Source organism: Jaculus jaculus, chromosome 12, assembly GCF_020740685.1.
Source record: "Jaculus jaculus isolate mJacJac1 chromosome 12, mJacJac1.mat.Y.cur, whole genome shotgun sequence".
Lineage (NCBI taxonomy): Eukaryota > Metazoa > Chordata > Mammalia > Rodentia > Dipodidae > Jaculus > Jaculus jaculus.
In genome coordinates, this window is record NC_059113.1 from 38,548,911 (window position 1) to 38,568,087 (window position 19,177).

General features: G+C 47.1%; 1 protein-coding gene across 2 annotated transcripts in view; it reads right to left on the reverse strand.

The window, feature by feature from the left end:
* Shisa6 (shisa family member 6) overlaps window positions 1–18,748 on the reverse strand; it is a 318,370-nt gene extending 299,622 nt beyond the window's left edge. For both annotated transcript variants that reach the window (XM_004663124.2, XM_045131023.1), the window contains exon 1: window positions 17,975–18,748. In XM_004663124.2, coding sequence (XP_004663181.1) covers window positions 17,975–18,621 — 647 coding nt within the window. In that variant the 5' untranslated portion in view covers window positions 18,622–18,748. The remainder of the gene's footprint in view (window positions 1–17,974) is intronic.
* Window positions 18,749–19,177: the final 429 nt, after the last annotated feature.

A 19,177-nucleotide genomic window follows, 5' to 3' on the forward strand; every position in this document is an offset into this window, starting at 1 on the left:
AAGAAAATTGGTCACTGAAGGAATAGTGAAGAAGATTTCCTAAAAGAGTGGGCAACAACTGTGAGTGTTTTGGGGAGTACTGGGGGGCAGAGAGAAGAGAAGAAAGGAAATGAATGGGAAAAGAATGAGAAACGGTAGACGGAACCAAAGGGGATCGAGAAGGAAGTCCAGGAAGCAGAGAGGGAAGAAGGAGACACAGAGGCACAGGTCAGACATAAGAACCAGAGAGGAAAGGGGAAATTCAGAGGTAGCCACAGCCTGGTCTCCCAGGTGGGTCTGGTTTAGCAAATTCCAGGTAATATTCTGACACACAGAAACAATTAGTAAGCGAGTGATCTGGGTCATGCCCAGTTACTCATTTGCTTAAAAGCTTGGGCAATGTCAGTGGTCTCAAAGAAATTCAGAGATAGGAAGCCATCCCAAACACAGAGGTATTCAGGAACAGTGGAAAGGAGGCAGAGGAGGAGAAATCTGGAAGGAAAGACACTCGGAAGAAGATATATCAAGCTGGCTGTGTAAAGGAGGCAGAACAAGTTGCCAGCCAACTGCCTAGGCCGGATGGAAGCCGCCCCATGGCACCAGAAGTCCATTACTCCACCATAGCGCGAGGACTACAGATATATCCAACTTCGGAACTTCAACAACACTTTTCACCTTGGGGTCCCCGGCTAAGCACAATGGCCACAGCATACAAACCAAACAAAGGGACAATGGTTTGAATTTGCTATTGTCTTCCCTGGTTTCAGGAATCCCTGCCACACTTCTTCCCTGGCTGCCTCAGATGAGGTGGGAGGTGAGCAGGAAGAGTAAATTAATTGGGCGGCAAATTCTATCAGAGTCAACAGTCACTCAGATCACTTAGGCCAGCAGTCATGGGTTTTCCTCAGTCCTGGATGTTTATCTCATGTTAGTTATCTGCAAGTTAGTTACCTCTGCATCGCTCCTGGTTTCTAACTATATTCTGCCTAGCCCCATGAAATTCTTTCTAACCCTGTGGCCTTTGCAGCTATCATTACCCTAATTTTCATTAAGGGGCTGAGATTCAGAATAATGTCAATGCTCAAACTTAAACTCGGGGCTTCTGACTTGAGCCCAGGCATCCACTGGGGAACTAGAACCGGTTCCTGTGTATGAATCAGTGAATCTTCCTGTTGTCTCTGGCTGGGCCTGCCTACTAGTTTAGTAAATGCCAGGCATTATTTGGGCATGCAGAAACACTTAGTAAGGTAATGCTTTGTGTCAAAAACAGTTACTTATTTGCTTAAAACCTTAGGTAGCATTCTCAGTGGTCTCAGGAAAATAAAAGTGTCTCTGAATTCCATTAAGTGTTCGGATACCACAATGCTTACAGGGACCAAGTTCAGGCAATATTCTGCTATGCTACGACCTGTGTTCAACACGTGGAATCTTTGCTGAAATGGCAAATGCCTTCCCTTAACAACACCTTAAAAACAGGAGAAATAAATAACATCTTGGTCATGACTTTCCTTCGTACATTTTTTTTTCTGCTTAAGAAATTTAAAACTATAATTATGAAGTAAGTACTATGTGCTAAATATATATTAAATGTCATAATCATCAAGTTATATCCTAGAATGTTATATGGTACATATGCCCCAATTTGCTCCTGAAAAAAAACAAAAAACAAAAACATGACCTCAAGTTATTAGGTATCTTGCCTAAGGTCACACAAATAGTAAATGATGAATCCAGATTTTAAACATAGGTTGGTAAAACTATAGGGGCTGACTAAATATCACTAAACTCTCATCTTATATCCATCTATTCATCTAATCCATCCACCTATCCATGCATTACACCCACCTACCTATTCAACCATCTGTCCATCCCTGTACCTAGTCAATTATCCACTATCCATTCATCCCACCCATACATTCCACACACTCACTGATTTACCCATCCACACATCCATCCATCCATTCCACACATCCACTCACCCACTAACCTTCTGCTCCTCCACCTATCCACCTACCCTTTCACCCTTCTAATCTCTTAATACATGGTTTTAATTTTGTAGCTTACTATGTAATGATATTTAAGTAATGATATTTTAGCAAGCATTTAATATCTAGTGGAAAATCTACCAAGATCTCAGACCTCAGTTGTAGCTCAATTGCTCAGCTCTACTTATCCTTGTGAGTCATCGATGGCTTTAAAACTTTCTACAGATTTTAGAAGTCAACCTTTTGGTCAAATGAAATCTTGGAAATATACCGCTATTCTCTGCCTGAAACTAAAACAGAGAGCTAGCACCTGGCGCTCCCAAGTTCTGGTGCTCTGGCCTTCATGGGTTTCCAAGTTTGACAGCCCCTGTGGCAAATAAGAAGCTTGGAATTTTCTGTCTTAATTTTCACTAATACAGCAGATGGTAAAACTTAGATCTTCTCAAGATAAATGGCAAGTTGGGACCCCTTAACTCACCTTGTAAGTCTTTTTCTTTTCTCAGTTAATGTTCTGGCCATAGAGAACCCAGGACTACACTTGTTCACGGACATGGAATAAGTAGAAACCAGACTACAGCCTCAGCCAGGTCCTTGTATTTCTGAGCCTTATAAATGTTGTGGGATGGCACTGGAGAGATGGTTTAGTGATTAAGGCACTTGCCTGCAAAGCCTATGAACCCAGGTTCTATTCCCCAGGACCCATGTAAGATAGATGCACAAAGTGGCACATGTGTCTGGAGTTTGTTTGCAGTGGCTAGAGACCCTGGTGCTTGTGCACTATCTCTCTCTCCCTCCCTCTCTCTCTCTCTCTCTCTCTCTCTCTCTCTCTCTCTCTCTCTCTCTCTGTGTGTGTGTGTGTGTGTGTGTGTGTGTGTGTGTCTTTCACTCTCAATCTCTGTTGCATAAATAAATAAGTAAATGTATGTTGTGGGAGGAAAAAGAACTGCTGAATAACCCGCAACCCTATAGCAAATCCACCAACCCCATTAAGGGGTGCCCTCTGCAGAGTGGGAGCAGGGAGAAGGGAAAAGGTGGTACCAACCCATGATGTATCCATGCAAAGTATGTTCTTAATACAAAAAAAAAAAAAAAAAAAAAAACCATACTGGAGAGATGGCATAGCAGTTAAGGTGCTTGCATGTGAAGCCTAAGGACCCATGTTCAACTCTCCAGGTCCCATGTAAGCCAGATACAGAAGGCAAAGCAAGCTTGAAAGCTTGCACATGCCCACTAGGTGGCGCACATGTCTGGAGTTTGACTGTGGTGGCTGAAGGCCCTGGCATGCCAATTCTCTCTCTCTTGCTCTTTCTCTCTCTCATAAAAAATAAACCTACTGAAATATTGTCCAGTGGGCTGTTCTGTGCCAAGAGCAAGGCCAAGTGAATGATCAGAACCCCAGCCACCATAACCCACCCCCGTCACGCTCTTTCTCTTTTTGGAAGGGGATAGGAAGAAGGTGGTGCTTCATGGTAGTTATAAGAAAAGGCCAAAGTGATGAACTAGTCCATAAATAAGCTATTCTGGTTAATGTTCCTAGTCCTAAGGACTAATGAGTACACTTGTGGTTGGAAGAAAAATTTTAAATCATTCCTGCCTAATTAACTTCAGTATATGGAATGTAATTAATTATTTGTTAACAATGCAGGTTCTTCATAGAAGGCCAACACCCTCCCTTTAGGTTCTCTTCACAGAGAAAGCTAAGTAAAATGTATGGTCTCTGTGGAGGGGGGAGGACAGGGAGGAGGCTAGCAATGGTACCAACTTGAATGTATTCACTGACAAAAAAGATAAAAAAATAAATAAATAAAAAAGAAACATTCTATTCAAGCATCTGTGAATAAATAAAGGAGTTAGTTTGGTAATGAAACAAATGATGTTTGCAATGATTAAAACAAATATGGCAGAGGAAAAAGAACCATTTATGTAAAAACTGTAGGACAAACCATAGAGGTTGGTTTTGGTTGTTTTCTGCACATAAATGTCTGATAGTTTCTTCTTTCCTATTTTCCCAATAAGCAGCATGGCTCTGAATTATCCCACTTAAGTAAAAGATTGTGGTTATCTGGATCTTGAATAATTAACCTTCTTTACTGGCACTGGACTTAAGGACTAGCTGGTGTTCTCTTTGACCTCTTCCATGTGTCTCTCTATTGGACATTCAGAGTGTTTCAATCCTCTGAAATCAGCAGTCAGGACAACTGAAATGAATATATTTTTAATAACCCCAGACCAAGGAGAATGGCTTAATTTATTTCTCCCTATTCCCAGTTCTCTCACAGTCCACTTGAAAAACACAGCTGCTGGCTTTGTGTGTGTACAAGATCGCTCTCCCAACACAGAGAAGCACAGAATGGATGTGGGGACCTCATTTGTTGCATTAACAATGTCTACGCATCTGCACTGAGCTGTTCTGCAGGTCTGAGTTGTCCCCAGCACAATTGGAATTCATCACGTCCTGTAAACATCTCTGCAAGGGAAGGCAAGACTGTTGTCTTTTTCAAGCAAGCCGGGTTGGTAGCTCTATTCGGGTATGTGCCTGCCCTGGGCTGTCAAAAAATGACCAGTCACAAGCCATTCAGGGCCCATGTGTAGCTCCTACAGCCTCTTCTCTGACCATTCCTAACAGCATCATCTCTATGTACTTCCTGCCTAATTCCAGCGTTCATACATAGACCTGGGAGATTCTGAAACATCAGTAACAAATGTAGACCTGTGGAAATATTTGGTTGGTTTAAGAATGAATCAAAGATCTGAATATGCCATATATAGCTACCATTTGAAACTGAGGAGACCAAGATGTGTTTGCAGAGCCACACAGCCAACCAGCTGGTGGGCTGATAGGCGTGAATAGAAATGCACCTGTGTGCAAGGTCAAGTGGGCTGCTGTTGCATGGTTTTGGTTGTATTGAGTTTGGTTCAGTTTTAATTATTGCTGATTTTTTTTAATTTTATTTTTTTAATTTAATTAATTTATTTATTTTTGCTGTGAGCACAGACCTATAATACCAGGCTAGCCGCACACAGACAATATAGCTTGGTGACTAAACACTGAAAATTCTGGAACCAGAGAGTGCCTAAGTTGAGGTTCTGTCCACGTAGTGGTCTTAGTGACTTTGCAGTCTTTATCTAGCTACTTAAGTGCTCCAGGACTCTGTTTTCTCATTAAGAAATTAAGGCCAACATAATAAGGCAAAAAAAAAAACAATAATAATAGTAATGGCTACTTCTGTGGGTTATCATGAAGAATAAATGAGTTAATATTTGTAAAGTATTTATAACAGAGCCTCATACCTAAAAAAGCACTCTGTAAATATGTGACTAAATAAATCTTACACAGGCTCAGCCTACAGAAACACAATAGCAGCACAGGAGCAAGGGGCAATCTTGTGAACTGACTCAGAGATGCTGACATAGAAAACCCTTGAGCCCCATGGTCCAAGTGTGGCCACGATCGTCCTGAAAGAGACCACCTACATTTTCCTCTCAGGCCTGAGGACAAGACGCCTACATGTTCAAACACCAGGTTTTGTTGAACCCACACTCGGACGTGAAGAGCTGAAGGAAAGAGAGTCTCCTGTGTTCCTTCCTACCAGACCATCACAGATTGTGTTTCCCAGCATTCAAGGATGTATCAAGATGGGGGTCCACAGAAAGCCCTAGGATCCCACAGGGCCAGAAAAACCATCCAGAATCCCACATTGTCAGGGCAAAACATTCTACATAGGATTCAATTGTTTCTCCTTTTCTTCCTCCTTCCCTTTTCATTTCCTTTTTTCCTCCTTCTATCCTTTCCTTCTTTTTTTCCCTTAAGATAAATACAAACATGACCATCAGCTCTATTGTATTCATATTCATGCCATCACTAAATGGGTGAGGTACTCTGAATCCTACCCACTTCCATCAATTCACTCATTTTTATTATGCTAGTGATGGGAACTGAACACAGGCTAGAACAAACCACTGCAACAATTCTATCTTTCCCCAGTGGTGGGACCTAGCTCTGAGCAAAGCTGCAGCCTAGAGCTGGACATCAAGAAGCACCTGCAGAGAAACCTGCAGATGTTTCAGCTGACTTTGAGTTACTGAGCCCCATATGTTGTTTGTTGTTTGCAACCCTATTTCTAGGTGGAGACTTGAAGCCACGTCCAATAGGCCAGAATCCCGACCAGGGACACTGACTCAGGAGAAGGGATGATTGGAGAGGCCTTGACTGCTGTCCTCAAGGAAATGTCCTACCTACCGTCTTGTAGAAAGGAGGCTATATTCCCTTGGGAGAGCCAGTTTGGGCTCCTATGAGAATCAACTGGAAATTCATCCTAACAATAGACTAGACCGCCTGCTGAGTGCATGCATGAAGGGCACTGTGCTGGACAGGAGAAGAGCCAATATCCAGAGGGGAGGCACTAAAAGCACACCTCATCAAGTCCCTCTTCACAGAGGGAGTCTGCAAGGTGAATATGGTAAAACCAGGCAGCCTCAGGAGGCCAGTTGTGGTGTAAGGAAAATGCATTCTCTCCTTCCCCAGGGCTGTTTATGGTGTGAGTGCGGATGTCACCTGTGGTTCTGACTCTCCAGAGGTGCTGAGGTCAGAATGGGCTGGGGAAGTTCATACCTCCACAAGGTATTAACCCCATCCCACATCCTAGTTAACAGAACAGATGGGCCAAGAGACTGATTCAAAGTCCCAGGGACAGAAAGTGCCAGAAGTGACATTTTCTTTTTCTTTTAGTCTATCTTTTCATTGACAATTTTTAAATATGAATAGAAGTGACTTTCTATCTCAGCTTCCAGGAAATACTCTAAGGCAGGGAAAGATGGATGACAACTTTCAAAAGTGAGAGGGTGAGCTTTGCCAGCTCTTCCTGGGTTGTCCCTTGAAAATAGATAATCAGATGAATGGAGAAATATCAGAGTCTTTTGCTTTGAGGGGCAAGGGTGCTGGCTAACTGCTATGTCCTATCTGAAGCTGAGGCAGTTCTTAAACTTGTGATCCTCCTGCCTCAGCCTCCATAAAAACTGGGATTATAAACTTGAGCCACCAGACTCTGCTAGGAAATGCATTTTCTTTTAACTACTTCCTGAGCCATTTGGGGGTGTCAAGTGAACTTTAAAGAAAAGTAAAATAAATATTGAGTAAATTTGAATGAGTGGTAATTGGCATGCCAATTCTCTACCTAGTCTGCTCAGAAACAATCTGTCCTTCATGGTATCTGCTCCCTAACAATCCCTGTTGTCTTGTCTGAGGGCTGTTCATTGCAGCTTTTTATCAGAGAAAGGGGAAACAAACAAACAACAACAAAAACCCCACAATTTTGCCCAGGTCCAATTTGAATAAATTTTGAAATAGTGGCATCTGAGTCGATGCAATTTAATGAAGCTACAGCTAGACCCACACTCAAGAAGGAAAGCTGGAGAAAGGACCAGGAAGAGAGCTCTATAGCACTGCCCAGGAATCAAAGGAACGCCCAATGGGAAAGCAGCAACAGTGGAGGAGACAACTCAAAGCACCAAGAAGCAGCATGCTGGTGGTGTAATTAAAGAGAAGGGAGAAGTGAATGCCACGGGTCCTTTGTTCAAAAACCTGCTCTTTTTCTTTGCAAATGCTTGAGTGGGGAGGGGAGGCCCTGAGCATGGCTCACCTCAGCACAGAGAAGCACTGAGAGCACCCAGTGTGAAACAAGTTTTCCAAGACCATGGGCTGGCATGGGTAAGTTTAAACACGTTCCTGGGGATACAGCAAAGCATGAGACAGAGACTGGCAGGGAGGCTGAGTGTCTTCCCCATGTTCTAAGGCAGTGCCTGCTTCTGCCCAGTTTTTGTTTTTGTTTGGTTGTTTGGTTTCTTGGAGGTAAAATCTCACTATTGGCTGACAGGGACTCAACTGTGTAGCTCCAAGCTGGCCCTGAACTCATGGCAATCCTCCTACCTCAGCCTCCTCACCCTAGTTCCCAGTGCTGGGATTAAAGGTGTGCACCATCATGCCCATCATTTTAAGGTGACTTCCCCTCTCATAAAACTTCCCAAATACTACTGACTGAGGCCACAACTCCCTACTATTCAGAACTACCCCTGACCCCAGAGCTGGGGGGTAGGGGGTAGGGGAGAACCTATTGGCTGCGGAGATGGTTTGCTTGCAAGGCTTGCTGGCCCACAATTCCACAGGTGATTCCCCAGTACCCACATGCAGCCAGATGCACAGAGTGGTGTGTGCATCTGGAGTACAGAGTTAGATTACAGTGGCAGGAGGCCATGGCACACACAGCTTTCTTCCTCCTTCCCCCTTCTCTCCATATATACATATATGTTTTTTTTTTCCTGACCACCAATCGGCCCAACCCCCAGCAAAGGTCCCAATTCCCAGGATGTGATCAAGGGTGGGATGCGGGGGCTACAGAAGGCACTCTGGGATGGCATTTAGTGGCTGTTCCTGGCTTCAAGTTCCTCTGCAAGGAGCAGCCAGTGTGATGCACAGGAAGAGGGAAGAGGAACTGTCTGGGTGAAAACCCTGCTTCCCAGACGAGAACATTTGGCTAAGGGAACAACAAATATGTCCAGAGGACAGGTGTCCTGAGTAATGAGACTTTAATGCTGAAGCTAATGGGAACAGGACACGAGAACAAATGCCAAAAAAGCAAAGAATAATGAGAGTCTTTGTGAAGGCTGCAGAAAAAAAAAATAACAATAATAAAATAAAGCAATGACCTTTCTTTCCCCCAATATCAGAGCAAAGGGCCAAGATCCTGATATCTCATAGCCTCATTGGAGCTCTAGCTCCCCATGGGCTTGGAGACAGGAACGGTGGCTTTGAGCAGAGAGTTCCAAAAATTATCCTGTCCCTCTGCCTAAGAGGGTATGTGGCAAGAAGGTGGCATGAGAGCAAACACAGTGCTCAGTAGAGCTGAGTTCTGGGGGAGTCTAAGAACATGGCGTTCACATGCTGTCACTCAGAGACGAGTCCTCCTTCAGGTACCCCTGCCACACCAGAGCTGTGGGCACCGTGTTAGCCACTACCCAGAAGCTGGAGTCTGCAACCAACTTTGGTTGATAGGTTGTCCTTCCTCAGAATAGAGGACTTTTAAGAGCAAAGAAACAGAGACACAGGAAAGGGGCAGTCCCGGGCAGGAGCTGCCAGGAGGGCAGATGTGGGGAAGAAGAAAGCTGGAGCGAGCAAGGAGAGCGGGCTGCAATTCTGTCTCACACGCATAGCGTTGGATGTTATAAATGGGGTGCTAGGGGTGTGATAAATGGAGCTGTTTGCGAGCTGCAGGTCTCAGTAATTAAAACTGAGGATGGCCTGAGGTCCACCCTCTTCTTCATAAACCCAGTCTTTCCTCCCTTCCCCTTGCACCTCTTACCACTTCACAAGCTGTGACTCATGCAGAACAGCCCAGGGTTCCTTCCAAGGCTGCAAAGGGATTTTGGTTCTTTCTTTTTTTTTTCTCCTCAATGAATATCAAGGGTTGACTTTTGTTTTGTTTGCACTTCTTTGCATGTCCTTCACTATCTCAAGCCGACATCATACACCTTGAAAGGAAGGTTCTCTCATCATCCTAGGCACCTCCGTGCTCCGCATGCAGTTTGAGTGGGGGTCACTGGCCCCCACCCCCCCAAAGGCAAATCATTTACCCTGTCGTTCATTTACAGAAATAACCTGTTCCCGAGCACAAGCCAGGGAGACTTTGCTGACTTAAGTATTCAGAGTAGCACCGACTCCTTTCCATCCAGCAAGGTGAGAGTTCCAAAGCATAAAAGTGCAATGGGCAAAGATACTAGTTCAGGAATCTTGGGAAAGTCACTAACCTCTGTAGATGGGTTTCATCATCTGTGAAGCGGTCCCTGTACTCCAGGGGGTGATAGAAAGATGCACCAGGGGCATGGGCAAAGGGGCCAATCAGGGAGCATGGTACAGAGCCTGGCAGGACATGCATAAATGACCCCCACACACACACTCCTTAAGACCTCATCAAATATAACCTCAGGTCGCCATAGCTTCCTAGGGTTACAGTGATGATGAGGTGGTGTGCACTTGGGGGACAGAGCTCCTTGTCTTTTGATAACTGCCCCTCAAATTCACAGCAGAGCCAACTCTCTTAAGTGTCTAAAGACAGCCTTCATGAACATGGGAATGACACAATGCCCAGGCCCTCACTGTTCCCTAACCCCTGACTCCTGACTGAGGTGAAGAAAAGCATTCACCTGGGCTGGAGGGATAGCTTAGGGGTTAAGGCATTTGCCTGCAAAACCAAAGGACCCAGGTTCAATTTCCCAGTACCCACGTTAAGGGGCGTGCATGTCTGGAGTTGGTTTGCAGTGGCTGGAGGCCCTGGAGTACCCATTTTTTTTCTCTCTCTCCTTCTCTGTCAAATAAAAAAAAAAGAAGAAGAAGAAAGAAAATCATTCTCCTGCAGCAGCATAGCCAAGGCTCTCCACTCCTGTCCAGGGTCCAGTGAATACCCTTAATAGTTGCCCTATTGCTCAGACTGGCCAGCCTCACTCGATTCTGCAACTAATCCCATTCCATGATTGTGAATTTGGGGAGGCAATAAAGGCTTCTTCGCCCTGGGTTTGCAAATGTCTATGGCCATCTGACACAAGTGGTGACCCCCATGTCAATGCAGAATTGCAGAGGCGGTGGCCTGTGATGGAGATAGGGAGGAAACAGGGAACAGGGGCTCTGATCTCATGTCGCCTCTCTGCATGCATCGCAAAGAAACTGGGTCCCTTTACCCTCAGTATCAAAGCAGGAAGCTAAATTGAGCAATCTGTCTACTATTTTATGCAGAAATGTGGGACATCCTTCTTTTTTTTTTTCACCCTTTTTGGCCAGTTATTTGAAATGTTTGATGCATATTCAACTCCTTTCTTTTGTCCGCTCTTCCAACTGCCCTATAGCTTGCCCAATAAACTGCTGCCACCTCAAACTTATCTTTCTGCACGCCAGTAATTATCCTTCCATGTGAGCTGCCACAATGAACACACAGTCGTGGGTGGTGAGGGGCCTCACCTGTGGAGATGCCTTGCTCTGTGTTGTGGCCCTGCCTCCTCCTCATGGCTCTTGCCTTCAGGGACAGCGGAGGGCAACGCTCAGTACTGGAGGCACCTGTGATTTCTCATCACTTTGTCCCTTCATCAAGTCTCACCTAAGACTTATTACTGTTTTCAAGAATGAAATCTCCCTAGAAGGGTAAAAACATGAAACAACTACAGAAAGCCAGGCATTGAACTCTCAAAGCATTTCCATGGGAGCAATTTCAGAAGAAGTCCCAAGGTGACTGCTTGGAAAGACAAAGCATTAGGATAAAGACACCCTAGTTCCTTGAAAGGAAGGACTAGGAATATCCCAGGCAAAGCACCCAAACCTCATGTCACACAGATTCATCTCAAGTGATCACATGGCCCAAATTCACATCCTCATTAGCCAGCGGTTTCTTGGCTCAGAGCTGAGAAAGGGAATAATAAGCACCAGGAATTGTGCTTTGTGGCTCAGAGCTATCTTACACATGCAGGCACCATCCTGGAGGGGTGACAATGAACTCACTTTCTGCCTGCTCACCTACCCACCCCAACTCTCCCTCCCTCTCTTTCTCTCTCTCTCTCTCTCTCTCTCTCTCTCTCTCTCTCTCTCACACACACACACACACACACACACACACACACACACACACACAGCTGTCGAGAGCTGAAGGCCCCAGCTACAGGCAAATCTGAACCTCACTAATGCAATACCTTGCATCACATCCACCCCAGGTGAGAGAGAGAGAAAGCATCTATAGTCCGCATCTGCAATCACAAATTGCTGTCCACGCTGTTGTCCAGCGATACTTGTCTCCTTTGACATGTGCTCTCGTTTCCTTTTTCAACAGTCCACATTACTCATAGCTTATGAAAAGATTATGCTTAGGTCACATTACTGCCCTTTAGAAAACAATGTGGAGAAACCACAAAAACACCAACCATTACCAATGGAGATCATTTTAGTGAATGGAAACATGAAGGAAAGCAGGACTTGAGAAACATAGAGAAGGGAGAGAGAGAAAGGAGAAGGCTGTTATACTTCCAAGTGACCAAAAGTTATTTTGTGAGGACTAAGAATGGAACATAAAATAAAGCAGAATAGATTCTCATTGACGATGAGACAAGCATAGGCACAGGACATAAGGACCCTGGTTTCTAGTCTAAGCGCACTCATGTCCCAACTGGGGCAGTTAGCAGTGTGATCTAAACTTTCTGGATTGCAGGAGCCTCACTTATAAAATTAGGTTGTTAGGTCAAATGGATGCAATAATAATACTGTGATTCTATAATGGATGACAAAATAATAGAAAGTGATAGTCTGTCTGTTTATAAGACTTTGGTACTATTTGTGAGAAAAACTAGAGATAATGACTTCTCTTAATGTTTTCAGAATACTAGCAACCCACTGAAGAGGGACCTCAGTGTAATGGGAACAGGGAGAAGGGGAAGGTGCCAACTCATGATTTGACCAAAGTTTGTACTTAATGAAACGAAATGAAATGAATAAATAAGCCTGCTCAAAGCCAAGGGAATGAGACCCTCTAATGTTTTATTGGTTATCTCCCCCCCCACTCCCTCATCTATAAGATCTGCAAAGTAAAACCCATATGAATAATGTATGAGAATCAGGGGGAAACAATTGGTTGGAATTTCTCAAAGAGAAAAAAGGGGAAACTACAGTAGGCATGTTCACAGTGAATGTAGCTCAGGCCCTCACACACATCACCAATCTGAGATATCTGGCACATCCATAAAACCAAACCATAATTCTATGGTTTCACAAGCTACATGTGTCAAAGAACATGTCCAAAATCATAAGACAAGATGTGTTTGAAAATGTGACAGTTTCAGATACAGGTTGCACAGGACTTTGAGTGGGTGCAGAGAATGGCAGAGAGGAAGGAAGGAAGGTGGCAACTACCATATCTAGAAGCCAGGTCTAGCTCCAAAACGCAGTGGGCAGGAGTTCTTCTGGGATGAAAAAGAAGCCAGAAAGTTAAGACTTTAATACAATCTTTCCAGGCCCTGAAAAAGGCAGCCAACAGAAAGAACTAAGAGGAGAAATCTCTTTCTAGTATCATTTCCTCTTGTTCAATAGGCTTGACTGTCCGAGACTGGTGAATTAACCTCTTTCAGTTAGTACATACTATGTCAGCACTTAAACACTGCTTTTTGCAAAACTGATTTTCATCCACACCACAGTCAAGCTAATCTCTCATTAAAATCAGTAAACACAAGAATTACACTTTGTCTTCTACCTGGTATTTCAAAAGTCTAGAACTGTGGGGTGAGCCTTGGCATCTTAGCAGCAGATTCCCCAAAAAGAACGTGCCCAGAGTCTTTTGTAGGGTTGTTAGGGGGAGGGAATATACACCGTCATCTGAGCTGGGTGTAGGACCATGGAGACAGTGGGTGACCAGGGAGGGCTTTCAAGGTCTCAGCATTGAAAAGCATTTACGTGGTTGCACTGTTAAAGCAAGAATGAGCGCTGTCAGCCTCATGTTTCATAGGTACTATGATTTGTAAGTGTACATTTTGCGGTTTGAAACACAGCTTGTTCACTCAGGGTGAGCAGAGCTCACCCAAGGTTGTCACATATATGCAAGAATTAAAACCAAACCAGGCTAGTGAGAGAGTGAGATAAATGTCACTGTCCGGTTACTGGCAGCCATCAACATTTTGCCCAACCAAATTCCTCCTTTTTACTCTTTTTTCTGTCCTCCTGGTGCCCTTTTCCTAAATTCTCCTTCATAATCCCTCCACAATTCCCAGCTGTCCCTATATGCATTTTTTAACACAAAGAAATAAAAAGGAAAACAAACACACAAAGCTAGAGTCCATGGCAAGTTTTTTTTTTTTTCCTTTCTTTCCAACTGCTATATTTGAAGTTAGAAACAAGTGATTGTTTAGATTAATTCATTATAGGGAGTCCACAGTACTTCCCCCTCCCAAAAAACAAAGTGGAGTGTTTGAGGGGAATTTAACAAGTTTTCCCAGGTACCTAGGAAGGACTCTTCGCTAACTCATCTCCAAAGTAGACCTGTAACTGCAGAGACATAGTGTGAAAGGAAAGGTAGAGCTCTCTGGGTTTGTAATTAACTCGTGGTAGGATAACAGGCAGAACAAACGTTCCCCTTGCCTGCCCTAGAAATTAACAGGGTAATTCAAAGATGAGGGGCTCTGTTGATTTTCCACCAATACTTTTCCTTTTTCTTTTTTCTGATGACATGCATCAGGCTCTGCTTCCCTGAGTCTCCTCTCCTACTCACATCTACATCCTTCCCTGCCCACCTCTCTCCATCTTCTCAGCCCTGAGCACACACCTCTGACTTCACCAACTTCATCTACAGAATCTTAATAGCTTCCTGACCCATCTGTTAATTAACCATTTAAAAAAAAAAAGCCACATAGATTCTGGTTCAGAATGATTCTCGTCTCCAAGACATTAATGAATCAACTCATGGTGAGGGGGCAGGAACAGGTTCTGCTGTAAGACAGCGAAGGGCAGAACAGAATGTCAAAAGGGGCCAGTTATGCCTCCTAGACTGAGTTATGCCTCCTGGACAGAGCTCATACTCCTGGAAAACATCTTTAGCCCCTCTCTGGTGGTCCCAGGGGAACCCCTGCAGAGGCATTCAGTAAGCATGGCAATCAGTGTCTGTCCTTCTGCCTCACTGGAGTAGTTCTGTAAAGTGGCAAGGAAAAATAAATGAAGAGTCTAAAGAAATGGGGTTCCACTTGGGAAAGGTGGGCTGCCCCGGGGTCCAGCTAGCTGTGGGAGTGTTCACATCACACCCAGTGCTCCTCTGCTTGAATCAGAGAGCTGGTAGTTTCCCTGCCAGACACCCACTTCCCACTCAGAATCATGCTAGCAAAGGCTCATCACTTCTGTTAAGGGGGAAATCGGTTCTTTCCTGTACAAGGATATCTTGCCCTAAGGAGTGTGTGTGTGCATGGGCAGGCAGATGGCTGCCCAGCCTGGGAGCACTAGCCGGAGCAGATAGCTGATGCCTTCTTTCATCTATTCTCAAACTCCCACAATACGCCTTTGCAATGAGGCTGTTCTCATTGAAACCCCTCGGACTTGAGTCTGTTTACCCCAGGAAGGGACTCGCGCCTGCCTGTCTGTCATCAGGGGAGTTCACACACTGCAACAGCCCTGCTCTGCTTTTCAGAAAGAAAATGTCTTGGCTGCTCTACTTCAGAGCATGAAAGCACCTCCTAACCCCTTGAGCTCTGACCATGGGTACTCTTTCTTCTCCCACTTTCCCTAGGGAAATCTTATGATACTGTGAATATTTATCCCCTCCACCACTCCTCACCCTTCTCTCTACCTTCACCCCCAACAAGATAGCTGACACAACAAAAACTCTGTCTGGAAAGGCAAGCGGTGACCTCTAAGATGTGAGCACAGTGGCAGGAGCCCCTCACTTTCACTCAGGGGTGCACATGGGGCTATGTAGGCCTTCCCCCTAACACACTTGGGAGGAAGAGGTTGAAATAAGAGGCTGCTGTTCCAGGGTTACCCAGAACTGAAAAGAAGTTTCTCTCGACCTGCCCAAGGTCACTCACAGAGCAACCCACGTGATCTCTCATCTGTGACCTCTGCCCCTCCTCCCCCTTTCCATACACACACACACACACACACACACACACACACACGGGCATGCACTCTCCCCTCCCAACCACCACCAGCACGATAGCTTCTAAGCCACTGATCAGGCGAGACTGCAGCTGCCGAGAGAGAGGTGCTGTGAACTGAATAAAATCAGGAGGTAAACTTGAGGGAGAAACATCGCACATTTACATAATGGTCTGAGGCCTGAATTCAGCTGCCTTCCCAGAGTTAACTCTCTTCCCTCACGCCAGACAGAAACCATCCCAAATGGTGTCTTGGGTGTGGGCGTGTCAGTGTGGTGATGAAGGGGCAAAGCATCAAGAACAGTGACTTCTCCAGGGTCATGTGCCAGTGCCACTATTCAAAGATGCTTCATCTCAGAATCTGAGGCCACCAGGGTATCTTCATAGGTGAGGGCAGATAAACTATGTGTGGCACGGTTGGGTAGGGGCAGCTTCCTCTAGCAGGGCAGAGAATAATGGCACAGAGAACAGATAAATCCCAAGAAGTAGGTGTGGGAATCAATCAGCAAAGAGGCAAAAGCCAGCACATGAGATGTGATGAGGCAAGGGAGAACTGGTGGAAGAAAGAAGAGACCAGCCTCCATGTCCTGGGGCAGAAGTGGACAGATGAGAAGAAACAGCACATCTGCTTTAGGGAGGCACCTGCCTGTGACCTTCTGTGCTTTTCGCTCAGCTAAGGAATTCATTGCCAGGCCAGACTCAATGGAAGGGACATCTGACATCTTCCTTCATTTGCACCCCTGACCTCTGCATTGAGAGAAGGCCTGACCATAGATCATCATTCAGCACCCAGGGCCAGTCCAGGCACCAGGCTTGTGCTGAGAGCTGTTCCAGGAAGAGTGCGGGGTTGCCAACTCAGGATGGGAAGTTATCAAGGGGCGTTCCCTCTGGAGTCACCCCAACTCTATCACTTGAGTTTGAAACAGCCACACATAGTGGATTTGACTCAATGAAACTTAACCAAGAGTCTCAGCCCTTCTCAAAACCCACAGTATCAAATGGAGCAAAAATAAATCAACCTTTTTAGTGTGCCTAAAATTTTCTGTCTACCTTCCTCTCCTCATCAAGGCGGGGAGAGTAATGCCAATAGTAGTGAATGACAAATATTTTCAGGCCAGAAAGATCACAAGTTGGATGCAGAAATGAGCTTCCCAGTGGGCCAACTCACAAGCAATGGTCTTGGGCCTGGGTACCAGGGTAGTGCCCACTCCTTGTGCCAGAAATGAAGCGGGGCTTCTGGATGCCCCAAAAGGACTCCTCTGAGCCATGTTCATCTTCATGTGGACACGGGAGGCACAGCTGACTGTATCCCCTGGGTAGGCAGTTCCTAAAGCACCCTCTGGACTCCTCTTGCCCCCTGGCTTTACATTTCCAATGTGCTCCCTGGAAGCCAGAGACACAGGATGGGAGGCAATTAGGGCAGAACGAAGGACTATCGTGTTTGGCACTCTTGAGAAGTTTAGGAAAGGGCGCTCCCACACAGTCTCTACAATACCTGTTGTAAAAGATGCCCCATCAGCTTGAACACAGCACGAACCGTTAACCCAAAGAGTTGTGCCTGGGGGCCTTAAAAGAACAAGTACTCCAGTCTCCGCAGGAAAGACAAGCATCCCACTCAAAGACACGCCATCTGTGCATGGTCAACATGCAGTGAGGAGCCTCTTATTCCTGCCTCCCAGCAGAGGCGGCCAGCCTGTTCCTATCACCCTGTTCTAACACCTGTGAACATCCCCATTCACAGTCTTTCAGCCAAGTTCCAGCGCTGACCAGTTCCCTGTGTTAGGATGGCGTTCGGGTTTGACTGAGGGGGGAGGGAGGGACGGGGGAGGGAGGAGAGGAAGGAAGGAAGGAAGGAAGGAAGGAAGGAAGGAAGGAAGGAAGGAAGGAAGGAAAGAAGGGAGGGAGGGAGGGAAAGAGGGAGGGAAAGAGGGAGAGAAAGAAGCCTAGAGACTACAGCCAAATGGCCACAAGCCATGAAAACAGACCCTTGGGTCTGCTATGTATATTAAAGAATGAGTAAAATTCTTATCTTTGAACTTCACAGACTCCGCGATGTTTACTTTGTCTTATAAATTCCCTTAAAACCAAAGCATGCCTTCCTGGCTCCTAAGGAATGGAGAAGAGAGTATGAGATGTACCGCTGCACGTAAAAGAAGAGAAGGTAGAAGTGACTTAGGAGGATCAGGAGGTGTGTGTGTGTGTGTGTGTGTGTGTGTGTGTGTGTGTGTGTGTTCAGAGGCTAAGGGAGGCATATTAATTAAGACTAGGCCCGAGAAAGAGAGAGAGAGAGAGAGAGAGAGAGAGAGAGAGAGAGAGAGAGATTATCAGGGCAGACACTGGGCAGTGTCGCTCACCTGTGGATGTTCATCTCCCGCGGGGGTCGGTGAGCCTTGTCATAGGAGACCTTGGCGAAGACGCCGGCCACGATGACGAAGGCGATCACCCCGCAGGTGATGTAGACGGTGAAGTTGGTCTTGTCTTTCTCGGGGTCGTACTTGTTCTCGGGGCCCGGCGACACCACCTTGGTGCTGGGCGTCTGGACCCACACGGGGCTCTGGTAGTTGGTGCACTGGCGCTGGTCCAGCTTCTCGTGGCGCTTCTTGCAGCAGAAGCGGTAGTAGCAAGTGCCGCAGCAGTACAGGTAGCCGCTCTCGCTGTTGTTGCATTCGAACTCCTTGTCGTACTGACCGCTCACGTCGTAGTAGCCCCAACACGTCTCGTAGGTGACGGTCGCGCTGGCCGCCGCCACCGCGGACTGTCCCCGCCGGTTCCCCGCCTCCGAGGCTCCGGATGCCCGGGCGGTCCCGTTCAGCTCTCGACCGCCCCGTGCTAAGCCACCCCCGGACCTCCGGCCCCCGACGGCAGAGGCTCCGGAGCTCAGGGTCCGGTTGGCCGAGCGGCCGCGGGCGGCGACGGCTCCGGGGAGCAGGTCCAGGGAGTCCAGCGACCCGAGCAGCAGCAGCAGCAGCGGCGGCAGGAGGAGGAGGCTCCGCAGCGCCATGGCGGGGGCCGGGCGGAGAGAGAGAGAAAGAGAGAGAGAGAGAGATGAGAGAGAGAGAGAGAGAGGCCGCTGCTCCAGGCTCCGAGGATGCACGGATGGACAGACGGACGGACGGACGGACGGGCGGGCGGGCGGCGCAGGGCGCTCAGCGGCGGCGCCGGGGCGATGGCGCCATCGAGGCGGGCTGGCGGGCGGCGGCGGCGCGCGGAGCTCACGGACCGGCCGGGGCGGCGGGGCTGCTCGCGGCTCTCAGGCTGCGCGCGGGCTCCGCGCTCCCCCTGCGGGATCGGGATCGCCGCGCCTTCCGGACAGCCCCATCCCCCGCCGGCGGCTCGGCTCACACTGGACCCCAAGCGCTGCTCCGGGAGGCGGTGGCGGCGGCGGCGGCGGCGGCGGCGGTGGCGGCGGTGGCGGTGTGGTCCCGTCCGGGCCGGTCCTGTGGGACGACAAGAAGAGGAACGGCTCACCCGGGGCGGGGGAGAAGGGGAGAAGGGAGCTCGACCGACCGGCGGCTAGCGCACAGCCCTCGAAGAGCTCGTCCCGCTCGCTCCAAGAC